The following is a 20,217-nucleotide window of genomic DNA, read 5'->3' as shown; positions in this document are numbered from 1 at the left end:
CTAGCTTACTTACAGAAAGAACAAGTGAACTGCTTTCATTGTTCACACAGCATTTGACATTAAGAGTATCTAAAATAGATTTATTACACGAAGATCCTGGAGATCCAGCTGCACTGTTGTGTATACAGGTGAAAAAATAAGTACGGAAGCTTATTTCACCACTCAACAACAAAAATAAATTGTGTTATTTTGAAAAAGAATTGTGTTTCACAATAATTATTATTATTTCACAATACTTCCTATTGTTATGAAATTACATAAGTATTGTGTTATTTCTTCCTCTCTCCCTCCACACATATGCGGCATATTACTGCCAGCAGCAGGTTGCTTCTTGCCTTACACCAATTGCTGATGTGATGGTCACTGCCTTCCCTACGAACCTAAATATATGTAGATTAAATGTACCCCTCAGCACAGGCAGAATTAAATTTACACCTATTCCTTTTGTTCACTACTTGTCTAAAGCTTGCATGTATGCACATTATTAATATATCCCTCATTAGCCATCACAGGACATACTGTTGCAAAATAATGCAGTACATTGTGCAAAATAACAATGCTTTTGAATAATAATACAGTACCTTTCAGAAATAACACAATATTGTTTGAGTGGTGGGAATAAGCTTTCGTAAATAGTTGCCAATATTTAAATAAGTTTTGAAAAGTACTATTTTTTCTATGAATAGTATTTAAACAGCTGTTCAGAAAAGTGTACAGATGCTACAAAAACCTGTAAAGTGGACATTTAGCTCTGTATTACAGAATTCAACAATAGGGCTATTCAGGTACATTATTGTTTTTTCACAATATCTCTTCCCATCAGGGCTTTTTTAGTGTTTAGCTCTGGTCTTAGCAAAATAATGTAACATTTTGGACCAAATATTGCAACAAGAACACCAAAACTTGATGCTAGAATAGCAAAGATCTCCACAGCCACTGTGTGCTTCCCCGGTGAGCTGACGTAAGCAGGTATGAACGTAATCCATACTGCGCAGAAGATAAGCATGCTGAAAGTAATGAATTTGGCCTCATTGAAGGTGTCTGGTAGGCGTCTTGCGAGAAAAGCTAGCAAAAAGGAAACACAAGCCAATAAGCCAATGTATCCCAGCAGGCAGCTAAATCCTGTGACTGATCCAATATCACACTCAAAGATAATTTTGGCATTGTTATATCTTGTGTTTTTCATTGGAATAGGAGGGGATGTAACTAACCATACAATGCATATGAGAAATTGAACAAAACTAAGAGCAAAGACTGTGCCTCTTTGCTGGGTAGCACCAAACCATTTCATCATGTTATTACCAGGCAGTGTAGCCTTGAATGCCATTAGTACAACAATTGTCTTCACAAGGATACAAGAAATACAAAAAACAAAACTGATTCCAAACACTACATGCCTCAACATACAGGTCAACGGTGAGGGCTTTCCTATAAAACACAAAGAACAGAGGAAACATAGAATTAACGACACCAACAAAAGAAAACTGAGCTCAGAGTTGTTGGCCTTAACAACTGGAGTTCTTCGGAAGTAAATAAAAACTGCTAAAGCAGCAACAGATAAACAGACTCCAGACAAAGCTGTCGCTGTCAGAGTAATTCCCATGCCATCTTCGTATGACAAAAACTCAACATCTTTTGGAACACACTTATTTCTCTTGGGACTGGACCAGAAATCAGGAGGACATGCCTGACATTCAACTGAATCTAGAAAACCAAAACAAAAAAAAAACAATATTCAGATTTCAATAAGCTTTCACAGCACTGCAAGGTGTAATTGTTTTGTAAGTTAAACTCTTTTTTTTTTTAATAATTTTATTGTAATCATTCCATACAAATCGATCAATTTTTATAAAAAATAGGATTGAGATTGAAAAAAAAGTCGACCCCCACCCCTGAGAGTGAGAGTGCATGGCCAATGGGGTAAAACTTAAGGCTTGTAAACATACCCAAATTGATGAGTTTAACAGACCAATTGAGACGGATGGAGACGAAAAAGAAATGAGGAGATAACTGCTTCCTCTGTGCTTTAAGAGCTTATTCTAAAATATTATTGATTAGATCCTTCCAGGTACAGATCCTCTAACTGAATATTTGATTTTTTCCAATTTCAAATAGTATAAAACATCAGTTTCCCACCGACTTAAAAGAGGAGAGTTAGGATTCTTCCAGTTTAGCAAAATAAGTCTGCGTGTCAAAAGTGTAGTGCATGCAATCATAGTTTGTTTGTGTTTTTCCACTTTAAACCCATCTGGAAGAACCCCAAACACAGCTGTTAATGGGTTAGGAGGGATTGTGACACCAAGGCTGTCTGAAAGGTAATTAAAATTTTTGATCCAAAATTATGTTAATTTGGTGCAGGCCCAAAACATGTGACCCAGTGAGGCTGAGACTTGATTGCAGCGTTCGCAGGTTGGATCTTGCCCTGGAAACATTTTGGACAATTTTAAGTGAGACAGATGTGCTCGAAATATAATTTTGAGTTGAATAATTGTATGCTTTGCGCATATGGAACTCGTGTTAAGTCTCTGCATTGCTACTTTCCACTCCTTTTCTGATATATTGATTAAGAGATCTTTTTCCCATTTTCCTCTTGGATCTTTGAAAGGGAGGGACTGTAAAATAATTTTATATATTGCAGAGATGGTGTCTAAGTCCTTGGAATTGAGCAATCTGTACATTAAACTGAAAACTGCTTATGTTATCTTCACCTGCCTCCACTTTACTTGACTATGCTTTTAAAAATTCATCGCTAAATTTGTCTTTTTTGCATCTTTCGAGAGCACACGGACTGAATGAAAATCTCAGTTGTGTATTTTTTAAGGGTAAGATTTAAATACAGAAAAAAATGTTTAGATTTTAATTGTTGGTCAGAAAAGCACACAGAAAAAGAAAATAGAAAATAAGGAGAGAAAAAAAAAGAATAAAATATCTTCAATGGAAAATTGTCAACACACTAAACATTTTCAAGATATTTCACAAATAAAAACTAAATGTTAAATGTTGCAGCTATAGAGATACAATTGATAATACTATTGTCATTTATTATAGGAGCTGGAGTCTTTTTAAAAAAAATTTTCTGCCATTAACAAATCATTAAATCTGCTTCAGGATTAAGTGGCACAGTTGCACAATAAATTGTAGAGATTCAGAAGTTCTCTCTGTGTGTAAGTGGGTTCTCCTGCAACATCCACAAACATGTGCTTCTTAAGCTTGCTCATCTTCAAATTTACATCATGCTTCTGAGTGGACCTATGGGGAATTGGCACACTGTTCAGATTTTTTCCATACTAAACCGAAAACTGACAGGATAAGCTTCTGTCCCCTGTAACCCTACATTCAATTAAACCGATTTGAGAATGTATATATGTTTCATAATTTTTAAGCTATGACCATCAGTCTTGCTAGCTATGTTACACCATGTGCTTTATGAAATGAACTGTGCAGTGCTTAGCAAGAGTTTATTATGCATAACTTAACATTCTGAAACCTGCTTAATCCAAGTCAGGGTAGAAATGCACTGGAGATTATGCTAGTACTGGGCAGAAGGCAGATTTAGATATTTTACCTTTGAAGTTTTACACATTGGAATTGAATGACAGTGGACAATAGTAAACAATCAATGATTTTTAGAACCATATTGAGGGTTATGGTTTAGGGTTTACCTATATAAGATTTATCTATTCTGTTGGATTTAAGGGGACCACATTAAAGTGAATACAGGAAAATGATTGATAAATCTGTAAACAGCAGATCTGTCTGTCTTAATTGTAACGAGAAACCCATGCCCCTGGAAGAACTGTGACCCCAAGCTCTCTGCACCTCCAGCATCACTAATAAAGGGAGCACAAGCAGCTCCTGATGAAGGACGAAACCAGAGACCTTCGTTTGTGTAACAGTTGCTGCTGACGGTATCCTTGCACACCACCAACCCAAGTCAACTTCCTTTCATTGAAAGTGATTTTTCCTAAATGGTTCCTCTCATTATGGTTAGTTTTAATTTTCAACCACTTGTAAAACAATAACAACCATCTAATTGATAATTTATGAATATTTGACAATAGTGTTAACTTCTACTGTAAAAAGCATTAGTAAATTAGGAAAGTGAAACAAGTGAAAATGTGCCAGGCATGGAAACTGTACACAGAACTTGTTTTACTAATATGCATATTACAACACAGTATCTTACAAATGACTTCTTAAGTTATGCAACAATGGTTAGCCCTGCTATCTTCTGAGTCCAGCTGCTTTCCCCAACTGTTGACTTCCTTGCCCCAATTTTTGATGCTGATTGGTCATTTGATTACTTTTAGTTTTAGCACTATTGAGGCACACACTCTAATCTAAATGCAGTACACACAGAGCTGCTGCTTAGCGAAATGCAATATGGCTATTATTTTTTAGTTAAGACACATGATCTATGGGCAGGAATGAAAATGCACTACGCTTTTTGTATTGCATTTAAAACCGACATGAAAATTGTGTGGAGGAATGAAAAGCGATCAATCACTTGTTCGATGTTTTTAATTATGACATGATAAAACCTGCTAAAACCAAATGCACCACATTTTCAACCGTTACATTTCATTCTAGTTAACGAGTTGGATTGCATTTAATTTTGGCACGCATAATCATCCAAAAAGGTATGCCCTGTCATTCTTTAATGCTGACCAACAATTAATTGCATTCCACTATGAATATAATGTAATAATCCAATTGCAAATTTACATAAACCAGACCCTCCTGTTCTGATTTAACCTTTAACCTCCTGTTCATTTTCTACATTAGTACTTAATTAAATTAGATACAGCACAGCTCTGATTATAGAGTGAAGAAATGAAGAACATTTAAACTTCTTGTAAAGAATATTCCATTACACTTTACTTGCCTATCTCATCTGTGAACTCTCCTTCAGCACATGTCATGCAATCAAAGCAGCAAACTGGCTCTCCTTTCCTGGTAGCCTTTCTTGTTCCAGGTAGACAGCTCTTACTGCACACAGATTCTGGAATCTGAAGTAATGATGATATGTTATATGTAACATGGTGAAACAGTAGCATCTTTATATATATTACTGCAACACACTTAAAAAAATGATTTCTGGAAGTAGCAGCCACTGGTTTCTGAAGTCAGTTTTTACGTTACATTATGCCTTACAAACATACACTCATAAACTGGCTTAATCCAATTCGTCTTACATGGGATATGCCAGTCAGCAAATAACCTCAGAAAGAAAGGCTGTCAGTCAACCGCAGGACATACGCATAGTGCTGCAAATTTAGAATAACCAGTTGACCTAAACATCTCTTTGGAGATGTGGAGAAGTGAACTGCAGTTCTAAGAAGTAAATTCACATGACAACAAACCATTTTCTGTAATTTACAAATGGATATTTTTTTCCTGTATGGCAGTGCATGTACACACACACACACCCTTTCAAACACCCCAAGCACGCTAGATATTTTTATGCACTTTTATATATACAGTACACTTATATTTAATCATTAAATTATTAATTTTGAACCCTAACTTATTCAAATACTTGGTCAAATACTGAATCTTTCTTGCTAAACTTTGGGAGTGAGTAAGCAACTAAGTTTTGGATACCTGTGCACTGCATGGCACACTCGATCCGTCAGCTACACACACTTAGTCTGGGACAATTTGTTGTCATAATTCATCCTGGACACCTTTAGGATGTGAACAACTTAAAAAACAACCGTGCAGAAGCCAAGAGAAGATGCAGGTTAACAACAGAGCTAAGCAATGCCATTATACTACACTTCATTAAATAATCACTGTATTACAAAAATTCTACACCGTTACTATTTCTACTCTTCTTAGAGCTTTTTAATATGTATTAAAACAAAGAGTACATGATTTATCTATTATGTAGACTACTAACAGATTCTTGTAATAAATACTTAAATGAACTTGTTACCAAAATTTCTTAATAAACACCTATTTTAGTTTTATACAAAAGCGGAATTACAACTGTAACTGAATACATTCAGAAATATATTAGTCTTAATGTTCCAAATTCAGAGGTCCAAAATATATATTCTCCTTTGAGAGAAAGATGGTGCGCCATCTTCTTCATCCTTTGCTATTCTCAAAACTTTCTAATGTTCATGAAAATAATGAATACATGACTTTTAATACATAAACTGCTAATAGATAGTAAAAAACCATTCATCTTACTGTTCCAAATTTGAAGTTCCAAAATATGTCCTCTTCCTTGAGAAAAAGATGATTCCCCATTGCAGCAGATTCATCAAACACTCCAATGGTTTTGCTAATCACTGTTCCTTCTGCGTTTTTCTGCCAGTTTATAACATCAAAAACAGCAACAGGATCTCCATTCTCATCAAAAGTCACTCGGTCCCCTGTCTCAGTTGTGAAATTGACCTTCTTAAGGTAGTGTAAAAGCTTGTAATAAAATAATTATAATATAAATTAAGTAATGTACAGTAGGATTTGATATTATTTTCAGAAAGTTTCACTGGGTTTGTCTATTACAAATGCAGAATATGTGTTTTATATCATGTTTTTATAACTGTTAAAAAATATGCATTAGAAATTAAAAATGAAATATATAGTTAAGATACCACGATCAATTAAATATATGCATATTTCATTTTATTAGTTCATGTCAAAATCTATTTCAATACAGAAGCTTCTGATTTAAGCAAGGAATCAACATGGTACGAGTGTTCAATTGATCACAGAGCACACACACACTCTTACAGGTACAGAGGGACAGTTTAAAGCTGCCAGTCAACACACTTGTCACAGGATGTGACTGAGACCTGGAGTACCCAAATAAACTATGCAATCAAGTAGAACAAATGAAAGCTAAAGGCAAACTGAATTTAGTTTTCTGAAGCTGCTAAGCAGATAGGCTAACAGCTTCAGACCCTTGTCACACAAATGTGTTAATATTAAAAAAGCAACTACTGTGTTTTAGAACCTGTTGGCATTATTTTACAACTGGTTAATTAGAATATTTTAACAGTTTCTCACAACACCATCCCCTTGTCCTTACCTGCCAGGGCTGCATAGTTGCCACATCTGCACAAGAATCATTTTGAAAAGGCCCTTTTCCATTTTCACATGACATTAAGCTGTGAAGTGCATGTGCTACTGCATACACTGCTGTATACACGTTATAAGAGCCTCTTAACTGGGAAACATCGCTGTATTCTGTCTTTGTACTGCCAAGGTCCTCTGACCCAGTGCACATTCTGCTGTTTGCTAGAACTGATAAGTTTGAAGAGAATTTACATTCGAACATTGCTTCCCAGAACTGCTTGTACAAAATGCGACTGGGATCGGCATCAGGGCGAAGTTGAAGTAGAAACGTTTCCAGTCCAGGGATAACCCCTCTTCTTGGAATGATACCTATCGTGCCACCAAATGATTTAAAGTTCTCATTGCTTGCAAATATAGGAAAAGGACTCCAGGAGTCACTAGCTATCCACTGCCTGCCGGTAATATTTTGTCTCACAATTTCTGTGATAAACACAGCTGCATCCATCTTGGTTAGAAACACCACTATGATTTTGGCACTGGACTGCTTTATGATCTTCACTACATTGAGCAGCTTTCCTTTTTCATTGACATTGAGGGCTTCTGAGAAAGCAATACAGCCAAAGGACTCAAGTTCTTGGTTCAAACTTCTCAGTTCATAACGTCCATAGTCATCATCAGTTCCAACAGTGCCCACCCAGGTCCATCTGTAATGCTTGATAATTTCAGCCATTACTTTGATCTGAAAGGCATCACTTGGGGCAGTGCGAAGGAATGAAGGGAACTCCAGCTTATTGCTTAAGCAGGAGCAGGAGGCACAATAACTGATCTGAGGAAGGCAGCCATAAATAAGCACACACATAGGATTTTTTACTGTAGAAATTGTATATTATGATCATCACACTACATGATATTGCACTAAGCATAACATTACAGAACATAGAAATTCAGTACAAAAATTGTGGGATAACAATCAATCTAAATAGGACACAATTATGCATAAAGAGATAAAAGAATTTTTCCTTTTAACATCAAAACAATTCCACTCATCATAGAAGTTCCCTTCTTCAGCTAGGCAAGTACCAATATAATGCAGTTTAGTAGCTGTTTTACACATTCTACATTATTTTACAACTAATTATGATGATTTATTGATTATGATATTAATAAAAAAAACATTGCACATACATTATAATTAACTGCAAATTACTAGAGTCACGTATTGTTAGATGTAGCCTGGAACTTTCATTACATAAAAAGAAAAAATAGATTCTGTAGCATACATATTATATACAGTAACAAACATCTTACCATAGGCATGCTGAATACGCCCACAGTTCTTGAAACAGCAATAGAATGAGTTGATAAAGGTTCTCCAACAATGGCAACAACAGGAGGGCGTCCTTTGCAGTCAGAATCTGCTCTAACATCCCCCAGACCTCCGATTAGAGTCAGTGCCGCTCTGAGAGACACCTGCAGATTCATACAGTCATCATACAGCCTGTAACCCAGCGATACATTAGGAAGAAGGGCTGGATCGTTGTTTATTTCTTCAATTGCAAATGCCATGACCTGTGCCCTTTGAAAGACATTGATATCAAAACTGTTAAGAGAAAAAAGGAAGAATTTAGTTTGGAAAGCAAGTGTATGCCTTGCTCTATCATAGACAGAATTATTCAAAGAACTGAATAATAAAATAAAGTTTTGCTTTAATCAAATCTTGAAGTTAAAATATTTGAAAGTACAAACACAAAATTATAAAGAAGAGCCAACATTTTCAAGGCAAATATTTTAATAAAATGTTAAAAAGCCCAGTTTCTTAACTTTACATGATTATTTACTTTAGATAATTAAATACTACTACTACTATCATTGAATACTATTAAATCCTAAATTGCAAAAAATCCCGTGATGACATTTTTGTCCATATGCCTTGTGACACAATAGTCACTGTACAATGTAATATTTGTGAGAATACTGACCAATCAAAACATATACTGTATATAAAGACAGTTTTCCTGGAATATGATAGCAAATTGGCTTTATCATATCACAAATCTAAGGTACAGCCTCTGAAAACTTTTCTTGTTGTCGTCCTTCTAGAAATTGAAAGCAACATTGTAAATTGTTAAGTACTAAACTCTTTTTTCTCATGCATGTCAGTTGTTTTTTTTAATGCAAGAATGTGTGAAATAAAAATTAAAAACCCTAAAATTTCCATACTTTTAACTTACATATACAGTTACATGTACATTCAATTAAAAACAATGAAAAAAAAAAAAAACTCACAAGTTACACGTGACTTCAGGTCTAAAATTTAAAAGATGGATTTAACTCACAAATGCTTACAAGGCAATGTGAAGGCTGAGCCTGTATCAAGGTAAAGAGAATCTTTATGTTCCAGTTTTGGTAACACATATCTGCTTCCATATTCAGCTTATTCCTGTATTTATTTTTAAGGAAGGATGAAGGTAACCTTTCTACTTTGGTTAATATTATTAGTGAGCATTCAAATAGGTTAGATATCTTCATTGTATATTATTGATTATTAAAATCTGTTATTTTTCCTTACTGTGTATTCTTTTAGATTAGTCTGGCAATCACTAAAATTGTGCTATAATTGATGGTACACCAGACAAGTTTACCAAAACTAACACTGTGCTTGAAATCAAATTTGTGATGCATGTAAGCTCTTCACTGAGCTGAATTTTAAATTGCTTTTATCCCAACAAGATTGTAATTACTTCAAAATTCTCTTCAAATTTTCTTTATAATTTTTTAGTTCACTCTAGTACCACCTAATAGCTGCTCAACTGCGGATTTAAGACATTAAATGCACTGTTCAGTGGGTTTGACATTAGGGTAGAAAGATTTATAAAAAGAGCAATCCAAGTGGATAATCCATCCATCCATTATCCAAACCGCTATATCCTAAGGACAGGGTCACTGGGGTCTGCTGGAGCCAAACCCTGCCAACAAAGGGCACAAGGCAGGAAACAAACCCCGGGCAGGGCGCCAGCCCACCGCAGCCAAGTGGATAACATAATAATTAATATAGACATTCTACTTGATTCTACAAACATTCATAACAAAATAAAATTGCAAACGATAGACTCAATATATCTAGGATATATAATTATAAAGTTATAATATATTAAAAAAAGTGGAAAAAACTTACAAACTTTTCACGTGCAAGGTAAAATTAAGATGAATACATGTCAGTAAAAATGAGCTAATCCATTATCAAATGTAATATTAATTCATTGATTATATTATATCCATGCATATATGTAAAAATCTACCTTTCACATTTCCATTCTTCAGGTTTTGTCCTAAAAGACAGTTCTGGTGCTATTGCTTTAAAATGCACTGCAAATATTCCCCCTAGCATCACATCTCCAGGTTTATATAACTCGTTAAACTGAAAATGTCCTTGTGGTTTGCATGCGGAATTTTCACAAACGGGCACAAGAACCAGTAAGGTTACGAGCATGGAAGCACTGAGTTTAAATGTCATTTCAGCAAATGCTGGCTGTGATTTTTGCCAGTCATTTTATGCTTAGCACATACTCCCAGGAGGTACCTCTAAGAACATATAAAATTTATGTTGTTTATTTTTCTTAGTCCCATAGTAAAGCAAAGACCAAAGCAGCAAAGACTATAACTCTGTACATCAGTAGGAGACAAATGTAAGTCAACTTTAAACCAGCTTAAGCTTAAGTATCACTTTTTAAACATTTTACTCAGAAGCTATTTGGATATTTGTATTATTATTATTTGTATTATTATGATTATCAGCACCACTGAGCAGGTGGTATAAAATGGATAGATTTGTTATGAAAAGTGGTTAAATAAGGAATTAACAAATGCAGAAAACCTCAATACAACTTTTTTTTAGTATACGTTGTGGCAGTAGGGGGCGCTAGTGCTCCCTTGAACCCTGAGGTAGAATTCCAGACACCAGGCAAAAGTCCAATACTTTTTATTTTCTTTTCCCACAGTGCACCAAGCACCCTCCACACTACTCATATATAATAAACTCTTTTCAACACAACACTATAATCACTCTCCTCCTCGCCCAGACACTTTGCTCCTCCACCTCCCAGCACAGCTCAGTGTCTGGACTGAGGCACCATCCTTTTATAGCCCCTGACCCGGAGGTGTTTCTGCCCCATCAGTCCATAGTTCCTAATTCCTTCCGGGTCAGGGCAATCAGTCATTTTATTCAACAGCATACGGCATCACAGTGCCCATATGCTCCCCCACAGCGACTCCTGGTGGAACCCAAGGTATCCAGCAGGGCTGTGTATAAACACTACAAAGTCCATAAGGCCCTGCTGGACCTCGGGGCACGATCCTGCTTTCAGGAGAGCTCCTCCTGGTGGCCTGGGGGTGTGGACCGGTATGGGAAGCCGGCAGTCCTCCACAGTTCCCCCCCCCTTAGCGACAACTTCTGGGGCGGAGCGTCCAGCCCCGCGAGGGACCTCCTCCTCCAGGAGGACGTGTCATCCGGGCCTTGACTGCGTTGCCCCTGTCCTCGAGCGAACCTTAGGGGGACGGTGTACCTCCTGTCTCCCCGGGGACAATGGCGCCATCCGTGGCCCGGTCGCCGGCAATTGTGGCACCGACGAAGCCCTCCTGTTTGCTTCCCTCTGCGGGACCAAAAACATCTCGGGAATTCCGTCAGTGTCGTCTCCGCCCCTTCATCTGCCAAGGAGGGCATTACGGCCGCTAGGGTGCCCTCTAGCCTTTTCTCAGATATGTCAGGAGACCCACGCTTTGGTTTGGGGACCTCCTGTTTCATCTGGGGCTTGTGCTCAGCTTGAGGCTCTCTATGGAAAGAAGAGAGCCTCTTTGCTGTCTGCACACCCGTTGTCCTACGCTTACCCGGAGGCGGCGTCATTAGCACCGCGTCGCTCCGATGAACAGCACCGTTCAGCTGCATCGGCACGAGTGGCGCTTCCCCCGGCACTACCCCGCACTTAAGACCGGTCGGGTTCTGAAGGGCTGCACTGCTCCGGAAAGCCACGTTACGCGCATGCCCCAGGCTGTTTGCACCAGTACCCGACCACTAAGTCATTGTGCTCCAGTCTCTTGTCGGGCACACGGTGCTTTGACACCCGCTACTTATTAACCGCGGTGTCAGCTTGCACTGTGTCCCTTTATTCTTTACGATACGGGCCGGACTTACCTGTATTCCCGCATCGATCACCACCGGAGCTTCTCGGCCCAGTCACCGTAGATATTTCATTAATTCCCTCAGCGGCACCTCGGCCGTCGCTCCCAGCTCTTCCACTTGTTTCTTCAGCTCCTTTAAGTCCTGGAAGAAACGAGTGTAATTCCATAAAGTTAGTTATTACGACCGGCTATACTTTAGCTTCTGCCTCTTCTTTACCTGCTGGCCGGGAACCAATGAGCACGTCCCCCCCTGGCACGTGTTAAGCTAGGTCGCGCAAAGGCTCTTGGGACTTGGACTCCTCAGAGGCACGGCTGGCTACTCCGAGCCGGCTGAGATCTGCCTTTTCCTTTTCACCGGCAGACTCGTCAGCCCCAACCCGTCCCTCTTTGTCGATTGCGACTTGTTTCAGTGGCGCTTCGCTCGCCTTCCCCTCCCCTTCCAGGAGGCTCGGACCCGTAAGGAGACGACCGGCCTCGTCGGAGGACTCCGAGTTACCTTCACTATCCCGGCATGCACCGCGGGTGCCCAGTCTGTTGTCCTCGTTCGTGGCTGTCTCTAGCCGTCTCGCGTCGCGACTTGCCTTCTGGGAACTGTGGCCATTTTGCCTGAGGCAAAAGCATGAGGCCGTCATCCGAGACGCCGCTGCGATTCTCTCGGCGGACGTCTGCAAAACAGGACAAAAACAAATTCGAAACCGCCTTCGTAGTGGACGTCGGCACCCCCGGACTGTCTAGGGGGTCCGAAGCGCTCGACAGTTGTCCATGTCCCGAGTTCTTCGCTACCCGGGCTTGTTCGGCCCGAATTAGCACTCTGTCTTCCTCGCTCCCGGTCAGGTAGGTCCAGGTCCTCTCGGCCTCCGTCAGGCCCTGCAGCCCACTGGGATTGACCTTCTTTTTCCCAGTCTTCTTGCCCATGGTCCTGCAGAACGGGATGGCGCGCACTGTTGCGGCTTTTTTTGGTAGCGGGTGGTGTTTGCACCTCCGTGGATTGATGAGGGTCTTCCCTAGGGTTGTCTGCCCACATGAAATTTGTTTTGAATGTAGGTCCCCTGCCAACAGATGGCCAGAGAATCCTGCCGGCTACACCAGTGTGGCAGTAGGGGGCGCTAGTGCTCCCTTGAACCCTGAGGTAGAATTCCAGACACCAATAAATCACTTACATCCAACTTCGTTAGAAACACAACAATAACAGTTGCTCTAGATTGCTGAACAGACATTACTGCACATTTCTAGTTTGACTTCTTATTGAAATTAATAGCTTGCAAAAAAGGAATGCAACCAAATTTTGTATTTTCTTCATTAAAACTCTTTAGGGCATACAGACTATAATCATCACCACTTCCCATAACACCTACACAGGTTCATTCAAAATAATGACTTATTGAGGGGACCACTTCGAAGGCCTCACTTGAAACAGTCCTAAAAAATCAAGGAAGCTCTCTTTTGTTGCTTATTAATGGGCTTGAAGCACCAAAGCAGATCTGAGAAGAAAATAAAAGCAGGAGGCTTGAAAAAAATTAACTAGTAAAGTGCTTACGCTTCATTCTTTTTAATCGGTAACAATAAATAACTAAATGCATGAAACATATTACTGAATCATGGTAAATATAGTACCATATCATATTAATCTTTTTAAAAACAAATATTGGAAAAAGTAAAAGGTGGTTCTCTGGCTGTGTGACATTAATTTCTTGTGAATTTGTGACGTCAATAGTGTACATTAATTGTATTTTAAAAGAGTCCTGAAAAAACATGTACAGTGGAACCTCAGTTCATGACCATAATTCGTTCCAGAACTTTGGTCGTAAACCGAGTTGGTCGTGAACCGAAGCAGTTTCCCCCATAGGATTGTATGTAAATAAAATGAATCCGTTCCAGACAGTACAAACTGTATGTAAATATGTAAATATATGTAAAGATTAAGCACAAATATAGTTAATTACACCATAGAATGCACAGTGTAATAGTAAACTAATGTAAAAACATTGAATAACACTGACACAAAACACCCAGGCTCCCTGCTCAGCTATAGGAGCTGGCTGGCTGACGCTCTCTCTCTGTAGCGCCTGCGCACGCACACACACACACACACACCCTATCCTCCCCCTCCATCCCTTCCCTGTCAGCTGCCCCCTCTCTCTCACTGCGCTTGCTCGCTCATGCTCTCTAATCTCTCTGTAGCACGTGCTCGCGCAGCATTTTTTTTAAAATGAGTTTTAAGCACAGCAGAAAAAAACGAACATTAAAACAAATCCGAAGTGCAGTGCATGCAAAAACCAACTCGCAAGCAACCAGAAAAGAAAGATTGCAGGAGATCACGCTATTAAACTTAAAGCCTAATCGCTGTAAACACTGTTTTTAAAATGAGTTTTAAGCACAGCGGAAAAAAGGAACATTTGAAAAAAGATAAAAGTAACATTGCAACAAATCGCGTTATGAACTGAAAAATTAACTTTTGAAAAATCCGTAATACAAAAACCACCAAGAAAACTAACCTTGCATGAGTCGAGTTCTGGCATGAAGTGTTTTCCTTCAGGTGATTTCTCTCTTGTGATTTCTTGGGTTTCTGGTGCTTTTAGCTGGTAGGAGTGAAAGCCTCATGCAGCCATTCCAAAAACAAACTCCTTGTGACCCAATCCTTCGTGTTTGCGCCCCACATTACTGGCAGTCTGGCTTTGTTTACATTGTGCTGCTTGAAAGCACAAGGGTTCTCAAACTGGTAAATGAGTAAACTGGTAAACAGTTTTTCCACCTCTTGCAATTTCTTTCTTTACTTCGATTTTAATTTTCTTCAAAACTTTCTTCACTTGCTTAGAAGTCAATGGAAGCAGAACAATGAACAGAGCTCTTGCAGCCACGCGGCTTGCTAGCTTGCTTTCTCTCTCGCTTTCTCTCTCTCTCTTTCTCTCTCAGCACGTACAGCCTGCAGATAGGCAGGCAAACATGTGCAGCAATCTCCTCCTCCCCCTCCCCAGCAGACACGTGGAATTGGGGGATGGTTGGCTTGAACTTACTGGCTGCAGATAGGCAGGCAAACAGTGCAGCAATCTCCTCCTCCTCCTCCTCCCCCTCCCCAGCAGGCACGTGCTCGCTCGCTCTTGCTCTCTCTCTCTCTCTCTCTCTCAGCTCAGCACAGCTCAGGCAGGCAGGCAAGGGAAACTGGCTTGTTCGTATACCGAGTGTGTGGTTGTAAACCGAGGCAAAAGTTTCGCGAGCTTTTTGGTCGTGAACCGAGTTGTACGTGAACCGGGACGTTTGTGAACCGAGGTTCCACTGTACATATGTGTGACATCAATAAAGTCATTGAAGTTATGACTGACATCATTGATGATTATGATGATGATGAGGGCTTCTTAAGGGATGTGAACGCTCATGGATACTAGGTGTCACCAAAAGGAGCTGCAGACTGGTGTATTGTGATTTACCCCAAATAGGAGAGGGAAAACCATTTTAAAAAAATCTGGCCTAAACACAAAACTAAAAATGTTTTTTTTCTAATAAAGATTGTCCAAATCTCCAAAGGAAGCATTAATATATTAAATTCATCAAAAATTAAAATTCATACTATACAAAAATTCCAAGAACTTAATTCAAAGAAACAAGCCTAATTCAAAATTATTCAAGATGACAAAAATGTAAAGGAAAAATAAAGACAATACAAGAATGAATAACCCACATCCAAAAATAATTAAAATGGTTGAGAGGCCAAAAATTTCACACAGGACAGGCAAACATACAGGCAGGAAAGCAGGCTTTAATAAATTTTTAATCTTTAAACATTATTCAAATAGTGTCATAAAAAAAGCAAAAAATGTGGCAATTCACACCATACAACCTGGATTGTCCTGTAGTTCTGTAAGCAGATGAAAACAGGCAATACATCCATTATGTATTCCGATATTTCTGATGGCTTTTGTCTTGTGTAATTTTAAATATTGTCATTCACTCAAGACATGCTTGGTTTGACTTGCCTCTGTAATCAGGTCATATTTCTGACCACATACTGTATAGCTTATACTTTGTCTTGATCCTGTCCCCTTTTGTTCAGGGTTCATAAATCTGTGTCCTGTTTGTCTCCCAAAGGTGAATTTTCACCTATTATCCTGAAACCCATTCAGCTAACTACATGCCCCCTGTAGTAGTGCACTTGTCTCTTGTCTGGAGCTCATAAAACAATTTCCTGCAGCTGTAGCCATTTTGACTTGCTGGAACCTTTCATTGAAATCGTGGGACCTTTTTGATAACACTGTACAGAAGGCATTTGTTTTCAAGTTAACAGCTTTGCATCTTACTAGTGTACACCAGAAAGTTCTAGTGTGGCCACTATAATAGCTACCAAAAGATCTTTGGCCACATCTTTCTGTAGTTGCTTCCACTCATGAAGTCTTGTGCAATTTCCCTACAGATGCCATTCCCCTGACCTCTCCCAACATGTAGTAGGAACTTTTCCAGAGTTGAGTGTTCAACTCGTTCGGAACTGATACATTTATTTGTTATTTGCTGCATGCCCTCATTATGAATTTCCTGGCCTGTCCATCGGGCCCTCCCCCTAATGCAAATTTGCTGTAATATATTTTTAAGTTATTTGGATTTTTGCATTATTTAAAGAAAAAATAATAAAGGTGGAAGTGTTGATACAAATTTTGGTTTGTAACATGAACAATAAGATTTCAATGTAACTACTACTATTTGTAGATTTGGAGTGAAGATCTTTGTAGCATAATATAGTGCATCCGTAACTAAATATCAAAAAGTGTCTGGTCAAAGCATGGGTAGTGTACGATACCTGTCAAAGACAGGTAAGATAATAATATAAAAATAGTTGATGTCTCTTGCCCTTTATGTACTTTCATCACCTCTCCTCCGTATCCCTATGTATTTTAACCTCTCTTCACCGATGCTCCCATTGTCGAGCGTGTTCAGTGAAGCTTGCTTCTCAGGCTCTATCATTATTTTCAAGGCACTATTCTCGCTTTCAGCCCGTTTTTATTCTTTGAAGGCAATTCTCTCATTGTGCACCTTTACTGCTCCTTGGGTGTCCCACACTCGCTTCTTTTGTCTCATTACCAATGCCAAACTGACCAATCACTCTTAAGCCAAACTGACCAATTCAATTATTCTAAGGGACCAAACACACAAACCTTAGTGTTTTATTGCATAGTTGATTTATATTTTGGAAAATAATAGATCATGTAGCAAATAATATGTTGCCTATTTTAAACTGATGACAAAGTATTTGCTAAATACTGTATTAAATTTCAAAAAGATACTACAATACAGCATTGACTTTTTGAGTACATATGGAAAAAAGTTTTGATTACATAGCAATTAATCATTTTTTTATTTTAAACTGCTGATTCATTCTAATAAAGTACTCACCCAGTTTTAATATTATGGCTTAGCTTATGCCCTGCAATTGAGTGCCCTGTCCCGGGAATTCTTCATGCCATACACCATATGCTTGCTGTGATAAGTTCCAGCTTCTCCGTAATCCTACCTTGGATAAGTAGGTTATAAAAATGGATGAATAGGTGTATGGATGGACGGGTAGCTTTGCTTACCTAAATACAAGATATTATGTGGAAAACATATACATACAGGTGCTGGTCATAAAATTAGAATATCATGACAAGGTTGATTTATTTCAGTAATTCCATTCAAAAAGTGAAACTTGTATATTAGATTCATTCATTACACACAGACTGATGTATTTCAAATGTTTATTTCTTTTAATTTTGATGATTATAACTGACAACTAATGAAAGTCGCAAATTCAGTATCTCAGAAAATTAGAATATCAATTAAGACCAATGCAAAAAAAGGATTTTTAGAAATGATGGCCAACTGAAAGGTATGAACATGAAAAGTATGAGCATATACAGCACTCAACATTTAGTTGGGGCTCCTTTGACCTGGATTACTGCAGCAATACGGCGTGGCATGGAGTCGGTCAGTCTGTGGCACTGCTCAGGTGTTATGAGAGCCCATGTTGCTCTGATAGTGGCCTTCAGCTCTTCTGAATTGTTGGGTCTGGCGTATTGCATCTTCCTCTTCACAATACCCAATGGATTTTTTATTGGGTTAAGGTCAGGCGAGTTTGCTGGCCAATCAAGAACAGGGATACCATGGTCCTTAAACCAGGTACTGGTAGCTTTGGCACTGTGTGCAGGTGCCAGGTCCTGTTGGAAAATGAAATCTGCATCCCCATAAAGTTCGTCAGCAGCAGGAAGCGTTGCGTTGACCTTGGACCTCTGAAAACACAATGGACCAACACCAGCAGATGACATGGCACCCCAAACCATCACTGACTGTGGAAACGTTACACTGGACCTCAAGCAATGTGGATTCTGTGCCTCTCCTCTCTTTCTCCAGACTCTGGGACCTAGATTTCTAAAGGAAATGCAAAATTTACTTTCATCAGAGAACATAACTTTGGACCACTCAGCAGCAGTCCAGTCCTTTTTGTCTTTAGCCCAGGTGAGACGCTTCTGACGCTGTCTCTTGTTCAAGAGTGGCTTGGCACAAGGAATGTGACAGCTGAAACCCATGTCTTGCATACGTCTGTGCGTGGTGGTTCTTGAAGCACTGACTCCAGCTGCAGTCCACTCTTTGTGAATCTTCCCCACAGTTTTGAATGGGTTTTGTTTCACAATCCTCTCCAGGCTGCGGTTATCCCTATTGCTTGTACACTTTTTTCTACGACATCTTGTCCTTCCCTTCGCCTCTCCATTAATGTGCTTGGACACAGAGCTCTGTGAACAGCCAGCCTCTTTAGCAATGACCTTTTGTGTCTTGCCCTCCTTGTGCAAGGTGTCAATGGTCATCTTTTGGACAACTGTCAAGTCAGCAGTCTTCCCCATGATTGTGTAGCCTACAGAACTAGACTGAGAGACCATTTAAAGGCTTTTGCAGGTGTTTTGAGTTAATTAGCTGATTAGAGTGTGGCACCAGGTGTCTTCAATATTGAACCTTTTCACAATATTCTAATTTTCTGAGATACTGAATTTGGGACTTTCATTAGTTGTCAGTTATAATCATCAAAATTAAAAGAAATAAACATTTGAAATACATCAGTCTGTGTGTAATGAATGAATCTAATATACAAGTTTCACTTTTTGAATGGAATTATTGAAATAAATCAACTTTGTCATGATATTCTAATTTTATGACCAGCACCTGTATATACTTTAATGTAAAAAGGTGTTAGATGATTTGTCTTATAAAGAAAGCCTTTGGGGTTCTAAATTAAATGTGTAAGAAGCATGGTAGTGCAGTAATTAGAGACAGAGATGGAACAACTGCAGAGACAGAACAACTGTTCTACCTCCACACACACGATGAACAGGATTTGAGCCCTGGAAACAGAAGTTGTGAGTTCAACAGTGCTACCCAAATTAAAAACATGCCTTCCAAAAAACTAATACGCACCTTGAAAATCAAATTGATTATTTGATTAAATATATTAAACTATGACAAATAAAACAGCTTCTGTCATTAATGAAATTATTACCTGTTTTTCATTTACTCACAAAAGAACTTGCGGGTAAGGACACTGATAGAGCATAACATAATAATACAAGCATCCAAACATTTTTAGACTTTTGCATAAGCAAATCCTTGTAATTTATTTTAATCGAAGCAGAGAAGAGATAAAGATTAATTAATATACCTTTACCATTATGTAATTATGACAGCTTGATATTTCTTCCAGGGTTTGAAAACGAAAGAGTTTTAAATTACATCAATGCTTGCACATTAAATAATTGTAATATATACAGTATTTTCTCTTATTCATACATTTGAAAAACGTATTATTTTATTGTTATTGTTACTCCAGAAAATGACTACAAGAAAATGTATAATTATTTGCTAAAAATGCATTTTCTAGGGTAAGGCTCTAATTATATCATTGGGTGCAAAGTTCAAGTCAGCCCAGAGCAGTGCAGGAGTTACTGATGCACATGACCACACTCATAGCTTTACCTGTTGCAGACACTGTTCATAAAAATCTAT

The 20,217-nt window shown here is 38.6% G+C and overlaps 1 protein-coding gene across 1 annotated transcript; it reads right to left on the bottom strand.

Annotated features, from left to right (window-relative positions):
- Positions 1–790: 790 nt before the first annotated feature.
- On the bottom strand, positions 791–10,543 carry LOC120528587 (extracellular calcium-sensing receptor-like). Its single transcript, XM_039752793.1, has 6 exons — positions 10,329–10,543; positions 8,338–8,629; positions 7,043–7,855; positions 6,199–6,426; positions 4,886–5,009; positions 791–1,704 (listed from the first exon to the last, which is right to left on the bottom strand). Exons 1-6 carry the CDS (start codon positions 10,541–10,543, stop codon positions 791–793), a joined length of 2,586 nt encoding a protein of 861 aa, XP_039608727.1.
- Between the last annotated feature and the right edge of the window lie 9,674 nt (positions 10,544–20,217).

Source organism: Polypterus senegalus, chromosome 1 (genome assembly GCF_016835505.1).
Source record: "Polypterus senegalus isolate Bchr_013 chromosome 1, ASM1683550v1, whole genome shotgun sequence".
Classification (NCBI taxonomy): domain Eukaryota; kingdom Metazoa; phylum Chordata; class Cladistia; order Polypteriformes; family Polypteridae; genus Polypterus; species Polypterus senegalus.
Note: the sequence above shows the minus strand (reverse complement) of the source record. Positions and strands in the feature narration are given on the sequence as shown.

Coding starts and splice junctions, on each gene's coding strand:
- LOC120528587 (XM_039752793.1), bottom strand. CDS start 10,543: ATGACATTTAAACTCAGTGCTTCCATGCTCGTAACCTTACTGGTTCTT. Junction 8,630..10,328: donor GAAGAATGGAAATGTGAAAG/GTAGATTTTTAC, acceptor TTCTCTTAACAG/TTTTGATATCAATGTCTTTC. Junction 7,856..8,337: donor GCGTATTCAGCATGCCTATG/GTAAGATGTTTG, acceptor TGCCTTCCTCAG/ATCAGTTATTGTGCCTCCTG.